The sequence below is a fragment of the Hoplias malabaricus genome, chromosome 18 (genome assembly GCF_029633855.1).
Source record: "Hoplias malabaricus isolate fHopMal1 chromosome 18, fHopMal1.hap1, whole genome shotgun sequence".
NCBI lineage: Eukaryota > Metazoa > Chordata > Actinopteri > Characiformes > Erythrinidae > Hoplias > Hoplias malabaricus.
Genome location: NC_089817.1, coordinates 6796618 through 6807794, shown reverse-complemented (window position 1 = coordinate 6807794; position 11177 = coordinate 6796618). Strand labels below are relative to the sequence as shown.

Genomic DNA, 11177 nt, shown 5'->3' with positions numbered 1-11177 from the left:
CCAGAGCCTACCTGGAATCATTGGGCGCAAGGCAGGAATACACCCTGGAGGAGGCGCCAGTCCTTCACAGGGCAACACACACTCACATATTCACTCACACACTCACACCTACGGACACTTTTGAGTCGCCAATCCACCTACCAACGTGTGTTTTTGGACTGTGGGAGGAAACTGGAGCACCCGGAGGAAACCCACGCAGACACAGAGAGAACACACCACACTCTTCACAGTCACTCGGAGGAAGCCCACACAGACACAGGGAGAATACACCACACTCCTCACAGTCACCCGGAGGAAACCCACACAGACACAGGGAGAACCACCACACTCCTCACAGACAGTCACCTGGAGCAGGAATCAAACCCACAACCTCCAGGCCCCTGGAGCTGTGTGACTGCTACACACTAAAATAAATGATGCAGAGATTAAACAGAACACAAGTTATTTAAATGGAATGTGTTATAGACCAGTGATGCAATTACATCTAAAGAAATTCAGATTAGATGTACAGCATCAAACTGTAACTTTGATCTCTATCAAAAGATTATTAATAACATTAAAGGCATATGTTGTGTTTTGGAAACTGGTATATTTAAGTAAACCAAACATGACCCTGCTGGGTGTCAAAGTAACCCTGACCAATGTTATCCATCTTAGAGCAACATGAATCGTGTTTTGTTAATTTTCAAAAACTATATTAAAATCTCTTTTTTGGTTAATGATATTAAACACGGGGCGGCATGGTGGCGTAGCAGGTAGTGTCACAGTCACACAGCTCCAGGGGCCTGGGTTTCCTCCGGGTGACTGTCTGTGAGGAGTGTGGTGTGTTCTCCCTGTGACGGCGTGGGTTTCCTCTGGGTGACTGTCTGTGAGGAGTGTGGTGTGTTCTCCCTGTGTCTGCGTGGGTTTCCTCCGGGTGACTGTCTGTGAGGAGTGTGGTGTGTTCTCCCTGTGTCTGCGTGGGTTTCCTCCGGGTGACTGTCTGTGAGGAGTGTGGTGTGTTCTCCCTGTGACGGCGTGGGTTTCCTCCGGGTGACTGTTTGTGAGGAGTGTGGTGTGTTCTCCCTGTGTCTGCGTGGATTTCCTCCGGGTGACTGTCTGTGAGGAGTGTGGTGTGTTCTCCCTGTGTCTGCGTGGGTTTCCTCCGGGTGCTCAGGTTTCCTCCCACAGTCCAAAAACACACATTAGTAGGTGGATTGATGACTCAAATGTGTCCGTAGTTGTGAATGTGTGATTGTGTGTGTCACCCTGTGAAGGACTGGCGCCCCCTCTAGGGTGTGGTACCTTCCGCCCAGTGATTCCGGGTAGGCTCCGGACCCACCCCGACCCTGAATTGGATAAGCGGTTTCAGATAATGAATGATTTACATTATACACAATATTATGCATAAACAGGCACGGTATGCTAGTAAGGACATACTATTTTTAAATAATGGATCAATATGAACTCTGATAATTCATTATTAAAACACAGCACTACTATCTCTAAATTCTGTGTATATTGTTGAGAAGAAAATGGTGAATATTTATAAATAATAATAAGTGATAATATATTTGCCAGTGCAGCAGGTAGTGTCGCAGTCACACAGCTCCAGGGGCCTGGAGGTTGTGGGTTCGATTCCAGCTCCGGGTGACTGTCGGTGAGGAGTGTGGTGTGTTCTCCCCATGTCCGCGTGGGTTTCCTCCGGGTGCTCCGGTTTCCTCCGGGTGACTGTCTGTGAGGAGTTGGTGTGTTCTCCCCGTGTCCGCGTGGGTTTCCTCCGGGTGCTCCGGTTTCCTCCCACGGTCCAAAAACACACGTTGCAGGTGGATTGGCGACTCGAAAGTGTCCGTAGGTGTGAGTGTGTGAGTGAATGTGTGTGTGTCTGTGTTGCCCTGTGAAGGACTGGCGTCCCCTCCAGGGTGTATTCCCGCCTTGCGCCCGATGATTCCAGGTAGGCTCTGGACCCACTGCGACCCTAAATTGGATAAGCGGTTACAGATAATGGATGGATGGATGGATGAATGAATGAATTTTGAGCCTAGTGAGTGTTATATACATCATATCATCATTAAAAACATGGACAAATAGGAAAACACAAATCATTCAAAAATTTAAGTACATTATCAGTAAGCATAATGTTTGCCTTCTCTTTTAAAGTTCACATTTTTGAAGTACATTTTTTCCAGATAGCAACAATATTTACATTTGAAGAACATTCATGTAAAAACTTTGTCTTTACTGGAATTCTGTGAAGCTGTAAAAAGCGCTATACAAATAAATTTGATTTCATTTGGTTCTGGCAAATACTGCTCATGGCAAAGTCTTAATTTCATTATTTGTTTATTACAATTTTAAGGCAAATCCAAGGAATATATGCACAGCTGATCAGAAACAAAGAGCAGAAACAAATATTTATTAATCTTCTAATCTTATATAAATTATAACTACACACAAATCTACAGCAGTCATAACACAGTCCTCAATACATTTAACACTGTCTCTAACATAAGACACCAAGCTTGTCAGTGTTCTTCTGTCCTTTGGCGTGCAATCTTCCTTTGAACAATTTGTTCAGATAAGCACGAGTCTTACTCAGACAGTGTGACAGCGGATTACAGAACAGGCACTTGATGCACAGCAGTGATTTGGTGTTTGTTTCAGAATCTCTGTTTTGTCTCAGAGTGAAATGTGAACTAAGACTGGGTTCAAATGTCAATAACAGATCAGCAGCTGATGTTTCCTCATGGATGAGTGGGGACTGGGAAGCATTATAGAGTTTAGTAAAAACAAAACTAGATGAAGATATGTCTCACAAAAAAAGAAAAGAAATATAATGCACTTGTCATTTCATCCACACACAACATTTTTGCTAAAGTTAATCCCCTAGCTGTCAGTATATCACTCATTGAGTTGAATTATTGCATGAAGCAAAACAAATGTCTGTGTTATTTTGATATACCTGACAATATGCAAAGTTGATGATTTCATTAAAAAATGTGAAGTTTCTTACACACCCTGTGTGCACTAATATTAGAAATTAGCATCATTACAGTTACAGCTTAGATTTGTTCAGCGTGCCCAATATCTTCTCCATTTTGATGGCCAGAGACATATCTCCCTTGATCTTCAGCTTTCCAGACATGAAGGCCATGGTTGGCTTTAAGTTCCCTGTGGACACAGTCAAGATTAGCTCTTACTCTGTTGCATTAAGCAGCTTATTACAAGTTAATTAAAGTGTAATCATTCATTCATTCATTCATTCATTATCTGTAACCCTTATCCAATTCAGGGTCGCGGTGGGTCCAGAGCCTACCTGGAATCATTGGGTGCAAGGCGGGAATACACCCTGGAGGGGGCGCCAGTCCTTCACAGGGCAATACAGACACACTCACACCTAAGGACACTACAGTCGCCAATCCACCTACTAACGTGTGTTTTTGGACTGTGGGAGGAAACCGGAGCACCCGGAGGAAACCCACACGGACACAGGGAGAACACACCAACTCCTCACAGACAGTCACCCGGAGCAGGAATCGAGCCCACTAAAATATTCAGCTCTACCAGCTATTATTCCCTCAACTAATAGTGCAGTCAAATATACAGGTACTGTATATTGATTACTATTTTTTATGAGGGCAGTGGATGAAGTTACTACAGTAATTTCTCTCACCTGAAAACATCTTTATAAAGTCGTCACTGTCTAAACTCATCTCCACATCAGCTTTGACCGGTGGCTCTCCGCTGCCCGCACTGCCTGCATCATTCTTCAAGTCAATGTACCATACTCCAGTGTTCTGTCCTGAGATACAAACGCAAAATAAAATTTTACTTTCCAGCTTTGGTCAAAGTTTTAATCTCTTTAATATAGTTACCTAAAGAGGCTAGTTTGCAAAAAGAACGGCCAGGACACACCAGACAGATCAAATCTGTAAACTCCCTGTGTGCGTCCAACCAGGTCTGGGCTGAGAATTCCCTGGATCATATTAAATGTTTCATCAATGGGTCCACTGGGAGATGCCTCACTGCTGCTTTTTCCAGCTTTGAAAGCCGGACTAGCACCTGATAAAACAAAGTGCAGTTAATGTAACTAGTGGTGCATTATACATCAGACACATATTCATCATTTTTAATATGTAAACCAGCTGTAAACACAATTTCAAATATTTTTCCTTTATTAAGAGATTTATCTTTCGAGGTCAATGTTTATCCGAGGTAAAACAATAGAACTGACTATCATTTAATTAAAAAAAACATTCACCATGATCCTTCATTAACTTCTCCAGTTTCTCTGGCTCTTCATCCAAGAAGAAGTCAGGAAGCAGTGGGTGACCTTAAAAAATATCCAAAAACATAAGAAATGTCTGTCTCAGGTAAGTGAGTTAATAAATGAACATATTCATTCATTCATTATATGTAAGCGCTTATCCAGTTCAGGGTCGCGCTGGGTCCAGAGGCTACCTGGAATCATTGGGCGCAAGACGGGAACACACCCTGGAGGGGGCGCCAGTCCTTCACAGGGCAACACACACACTCATACATTCACTCACGCACTCACACCTACGGACACTTTGAGTCACCAATCCACCTACAAGCGTGTGTTTTTGGACTCTGGGAGGAATCCGGAGCACCCGGAGGAAACCCAGGGACACAGGGCGAACACACCACACTACTCACAGACAGTCTCCCGGAGGAAACCCACGCAGACACAGGGAGAACACACCACACTCCTCACAGACAGTCTCCCGGAGGAAACCCACGCAGACACAGGGAGAACACACCACACTCCTCACAGACAGTCACCCGGAGGAAACCCATGCAGACACAGGGAGAACACACCACACTCCTCACAGACAGTCTCCCGGAGGAAACCCACGCAGACACAGGGAGAACACACCACACTCCTCACAGACAGTCTCCCGGAGGAAACCCACGCAGACACAGGGAGAACACACCACACTCCTCACAGACAGTCACCCGGAGCGGGAATCGAACCCACAACCTCCAGGTCCCTGGAGCTGTGTGACTGCGACACTACCTGCTGCGCCTAAATGAACACATTGTATATACTATATAAGATTTAAAATATAGATTGGTTTAATGAGTGTTTGTAAGTTTCATCCCATATTTCTCACACTTAAAAGGGAGATTGGTGTAAAAACATTTGCAAAATAAACAGGTATTTGGACAAAAAGTTAAAACAACATACCTGGTACAACTGCATATGGGTCAAAGTCTTTAATGCCCTCCTTCTTGAGGATGTCCTCATCAATAACAAATTGTCCAGTGTAGTTGACTGGTTTGCCAAGGATGGCATAAGCTGCATCAGCCATAATGTCAACCTTCCTGCACTGCTTTGCTACTCCAGTTCCACCGAGCATATCCATCGCAGCCGTCTGAATAGCTTTAAAAATGGAGGAAAAACAATCAGCGCTAAAAGCAGTAAAGGAGCAATAAGCATTTTTACCAACACAAAGTAGCAACAGAATTAATTCATCCATTCATTCATTCATTGTCTGTAACTGTTTATCCAATTCAGAGTCATGGTGGGTCTGGAGCCTACCCAGAATCACCGGGCACAAATAGTATTTATGAACGTTAATAATTATTATTTTACATTTATTGAGATTTGAAAAATCAAGTAGTTTAACATTCATTCATTCATTATCTGTAACCCTTATCCAGTTCAGGGTCGCGGTGGGTCCAGAGCCTACCTGGAATCATTGGGAGCAAGGCGGGAATACACCCTGGAGGGAGCGCCAGTCCTTCACAGGGCAACACAGACACACATTCACTCACACACTCACACCTACGGACACTTTGAGTCGCCAATCCATCTACCAACGTGTGTTTTTGGACTGTGGGAGGAAACTGGAGCACCCGGAGGAAACCCACGCAGACACAGGGAGAACACACCACACTCCTCACAGACAGTCACCCGGAGGAAACCCACACAGACACAAGGAGAACACACCACATTCCTCACAGACAGTCACCCAGAGGAAACCCATGCAGACACAGGGAGAACACACCACACTCCTCACAGACAGTCACCCGGAGGAAACCCACGCGGACACAGGGAGAACACACCACACTCCTCACAGTCACCCGGAGGAAACCCACGCAGACACAGGGAGAACACACCACACTCCTCACAGACAGTCACCCGGAGGAAACCCACACAGACACAGGGAGAACACACCACACTCCTCACAGACAGTCACCCAAAGCAGGAATCGAACCCACAACCTCCAGGTCCCTGGAGCTGTGTGACTGCGACACTAAATCTGCTGCGCCACCGTGCCCCCAATATTTTAACAGTATCTGAGAAAATGGTTAAATCTCTATATAACGAGTCTTCCAAACGAAAAAAAACCTGGTTTAAAAAAGGGTAGTCCAAAATCTGTGATATGACCAGGCCATTATATATCAGTAAAATGACCGGTCCGTAGCCTGAAGAAAAATCACTGGAGAAAATGACTGATTGCTCTTTTAAGGTGTGATTACTGTTAATGACTGATAGAGAACACAGATAAGAAACAGCAGTAATGATATCCCATACAACTCACCTGTCTTGGGCCATAAAGCATTAACAGCAATGGAGCCTCTGAATTCTTCAGCCATTCCCAGGACACACATAGACATGCCATATTTTGCCATGGTGTACGCTATAAACAGAGTCAGAATATATGAGCTTGTATGTAGTGAACATGTAATAGATATGTAGACTTTAAATAGAAAAGTCCATAACATAGAGTCAGAGTCCTCTAGTTTCTCACCTGTGTGGCTTTTAAACCAAACTGGGTTAAGGTTCAGGGGTGGACTGAGGTTCAGGATGTGAGGGTTCTTACTCTTCAAGAGATGTGGGATGCACAGTTTTGACCTAATTAACGAGATAAGAATTGGATTAAAGCTTGTTGATCAATAACTAGATTTTCAAACACATTCAGTATATGTTTACACTCACGTCAGATATGTCCCTCTGAGATTGATGCCCAACATAAGGTCCACTTTCTTCATGGGTGTGTCCAGGGTTCCTGTGAGGCTGATTGCACTTGCATTGTTCACCAAGATGTCAATCCCTGTAGCCATGATCAGCAGAAGACTAAGAATTACAAATAATAGGGGCCTTCCTTCCTAATGCAATGAGACTAAATAACATGGACAAGTTAACAGTTATTGTGTAGCTGCACGTTGCAGTTGTGACACACTTTGCTGTACATTAATATAAAGGTTATAGCCTGGCATGAATTATTTATGTTTGCTGGAGCAAATAATCTCTATAATTCAACACCCAGAGGAACTGATCCAGAACTTCTTATATTGTTCAGAAAGCTCACGGCACACAATGGATTTTATTCATTAAAGTTAAGGCCAAGGTCAAATCTGGTCATAAAATCTGCGCACACAGTATTATTTTGTTATTCATCTTCAGTTTTCTATTTGGTATTTCTGTATGTTGAAACACAAAGCAGCACAAAACCCACAGTAACATTTTGGAAGACTAAGAACCAAGCCACACACACACGCTCACACCTGTGGACAATCTCACACAGCCAATCGAGAGCCAGAATTACCAAGGTCCAGCCCTGTGATCCTCTATAAGATGTGCTGTTTCGTGTCTGTGACTCACCGCCAAACTTTTCCACGGCACTTTCCACTGCTTTACTGATCTGCGTCTCATCTCGGATATCCACGATACACGGCAAGGCCTTTCCCCCCGCGGCTTCAACTGCCCAACACATACCACACATCCTTTAAGGGGATACTACACTGGACACAGCCATTCTGAAGCACATTTTTTGCTTTACGCCATTTTGCAACAGTGCTCTGAGACTTACTTTCTTTAGCCGCAGTGTAGATGGTACCCGGCAGCTTGGGGTGAGCCTCTGCAGTTTTAGCTGCTATGATCACATTGGCTCCATCCTTGGCAGCTTTAAGAGCGATGGCTTTACCAATGCCTCTGCTCGCACCGGTGATAAACAGGGTACACCCAGACAGTTTTCTGTAATCATAATGCACAGTGTCATTGTCTATATTATAACTGCAGCAAAAGATAATTAAATGCAACATAAAAATTCACTTTCCTGCAACATCAAGCTGTATGTAGACACTTCTTAAATGTCTAGATGTCAACCACTGCTTTTTGAAATGAGCCCAGAATGTATTATGTATCATTTAAAAAAAATACAATAAGAAACAGCCAGTTTAATTTGGTGGGATAAAAAAAGGAAGTTGGAAATCAAGTAAACTGTGACTGTGTTGAGTCTAAAACCACACAAGTTCCCTAAGTGGACTACAATACAATAAAATTAATGTATTATATACAGGCGCTTTAAAACTCTGGAGCTCGGGAAAAGGGGGCGGTGTCATTGGCAGCAGTCTTCTGGCTCAAATATAGGGGAAAGGTCAGGAGACACAAAGAGAATTTGGGTTTGAGACGTTTAGGGGGGGGATTTCCTTCCTTTTATTAAGTGCTACTGATTTTAGTAATATAATGCACACAAACAATTAAGAAAATATCTTGCTGATTAATTAAAGGGTCATTAAATTGACAGAATAACCTGACACACTGCCACTTTACCATAGAGTTCAATGGAAGGACATATATTCTTATGAGGCACGCAAAGTACCAGGGTAATCTAAAGCTTTAAAGAGACTGCAAATATTTAAAAAACAGATAATGTATAAAACCTCGCTGTTCGCACCTTTGGCTTCTGTAGATTAAAAAAAAAGAGAGAGAGAGATAATACAAAATATTTGACACAACCTGCATAATAATACACTCACCCTGTGTTCTGCAGCATTTTAAACTGTTTAAATTCTTCAGTCAAAGCCTAAGAAAAGAAGGAAGATGAGTCTTAATTACAGTTCAGTAAAACATCAATATAAAGAGTGACTATTCACCCTTTAGCCCACAGCCAAAGATATTTACATCCGAGAACATTCACCCAGGGGCACTTCCTCTTCCACACTTCAAAATAAAACCAAACAGGAAATGGTTACTGTAACTTTTTTAATGTATTTCTGTTATTTATAATTAAATAAATTCACGCAATAAAAGCCACATATTATGATGATTTAAGTTTTAAACATACCACAATTTTTACTAAATTTAACCATTAGATTAATTTTGTGACGCTTCTCCTGCGCCCTCTGCTGAATGGGAGTTCGTTAACTACACAACTACGTAAAAAACGTATAATATCTCTGGTTTAATTTAATTTGTGTTTATAAGCTACATCGTCATATTAAAAAAATGCATCTCGTGTTATTTAACTTCATCTACTGTAAACAAATCACTAAAAAACACTCAATAAATATAAAAGACATTTACACCAAGTAAAATGCTAAACTAAATCATAAAAGCTAAATCCCTGAAAAAAAATGAAAAAATGAAAAACTTTTCATTTTTGTTACTGCCATTTTTATTTTTATTTTAATTACTTGTTTGTTTAAAAGAAGACATATTCAGAGTTTCAAATATAATATGTTTACATACCTAATCTTTAATCAAAATCGCACAAATAATACAATTTCTAAATTTCTTCATAAATAATCATTAAAATGTACATAGATACCATACAGTGGTATCTAAAGCCACAAGTGAATTATATTACAAACCATTGTGGACTTTGTTTACATCCCAATTATTTAATTATATATTTTTAAAAACCTGCAGACATCTCATCTAATATGTTTCTTGAATGTTAGGACTAGAAATAAACAGCTGTATGTTTTTTTAAAATATTGACATTTCTGTTGATGTGCACACATTGCTAGTGTGTACAAGATGGCAGTAATTCTAGTCCAACTGGTGCAACAAGTTTCCACATGTTTTCAGAACCTGTGAAGATAACATATCTTCTGTTGTATCCACTGACAGCACCAAAATGTCATCAACCACTCATTATGTCAGCTAAAAACAGCTGTACATGAACGTCTGAAACAGTAGTGAATTCCGGAAAGCCATCAAATTGACAGTCACTTATTACAGTAGACATGTACTCAAACTGCATCAGTTATGCCAGAAAATAATATAAACTAACATGTCTATTTAGTTTATTGTTATTATTTATATCTAATATAATACACTAAATATAGACTATATATTACATGTTATTATTTAGATTGCAATTACAACTGTAATTACAACCTTTTGCATATTGCATTAACTATGGTGTTTGTTAAATACATTTACTGCAACCAAACAACCCTAGCCTCACAAATATAGGCTCATTCTACTCATCATAATATGGTACATTTCATTCATTCATTATCTGTAACCGCTTATCCAGTTCAGGGTCGCGGTGGGTCCAGAGCCTACCTGGAATCATTGGGCGCAAGGCAGGAATACACCCAGGAGGGGGCACCAGTCCTTCACGGGGCAACACACACACACTCACACACACCTATGGACACCTACGGACACTTTTGAGTCGCCAATCCACCTACCAACATGTGTTTTTCGACTGTGGGAGGAAACTGGAGCACCCGGAGGAAACCCACGAGGACACAGAGAGAACACACCACACTCCTCACAGACAGTCACCCGGAGGAAACCCACGAGGACACAGAGAGAACACACCACACTCCTCACAGACAGTCACCCGGAGGAAACCCACGAGGACACAGAGAGAACACACCACACTCCTCACAGACAGTCACCCGGAGGAAACCCACGAGGACACAGAGAGAACACACCACACTCCTCACAGACAGTCACCCGGAGGAAACCCACGCAGACACAGGAAAAACATACCACACTCCTCACAGACAGTCACCCGGAGTGGGAATCGAACCCACAACCTCCAAGCCCCTTGTTTTCTACATTATTTCAAGACACAGGGTTGCTTTTTGACCAAAACCATCCACTACTTGTTTGTTAGTTCTGTGGTTTTTAAAGTAATGGCTGGGGACTAAACTGTATCCTATAGTCCCACATAAGACAATCTGGAATTCCACCAATTGTGTTAGGACATAAAATTCTCTGTTCTACAGAAATACTACTTGTCTGACCTATTCACAGTGGGGGTGATGTGAACCAGACCGATGTCTTTAAAAGCTTATCCTTTACCAGAATCCAGCAATCCACAGCACTCAGAGGAAAGCAAGCAGGTACACAAAACTCCTCACCCACTGTTACAGGACACTGCCACAATCTCCTGAAAGTTAATATGATTACAATGCATTGTGTG

At 42.1% G+C, this 11177-nt stretch overlaps 1 protein-coding gene across 1 annotated transcript; it reads right to left on the bottom strand.

The window, feature by feature from the left end:
- Window positions 1-2340: 2340 nt before the first annotated feature.
- hsdl2 (hydroxysteroid dehydrogenase like 2) lies at window positions 2341-8931 on the bottom strand. The gene is made up of 12 exons (XM_066651229.1): window positions 8915-8931; window positions 8770-8816; window positions 7821-7984; window positions 7613-7711; window positions 6947-7061; window positions 6759-6862; window positions 6549-6647; window positions 5189-5383; window positions 4241-4312; window positions 3895-4041; window positions 3653-3781; window positions 2341-3150 (listed from the first exon to the last, which is right to left on the bottom strand). Exons 1-12 carry the CDS (start codon window positions 8924-8926, stop codon window positions 3035-3037), a joined length of 1299 nt encoding a protein of 432 aa, XP_066507326.1. The 5' UTR covers window positions 8927-8931; the 3' UTR covers window positions 2341-3034.
- Between the last annotated feature and the right edge of the window lie 2246 nt (window positions 8932-11177).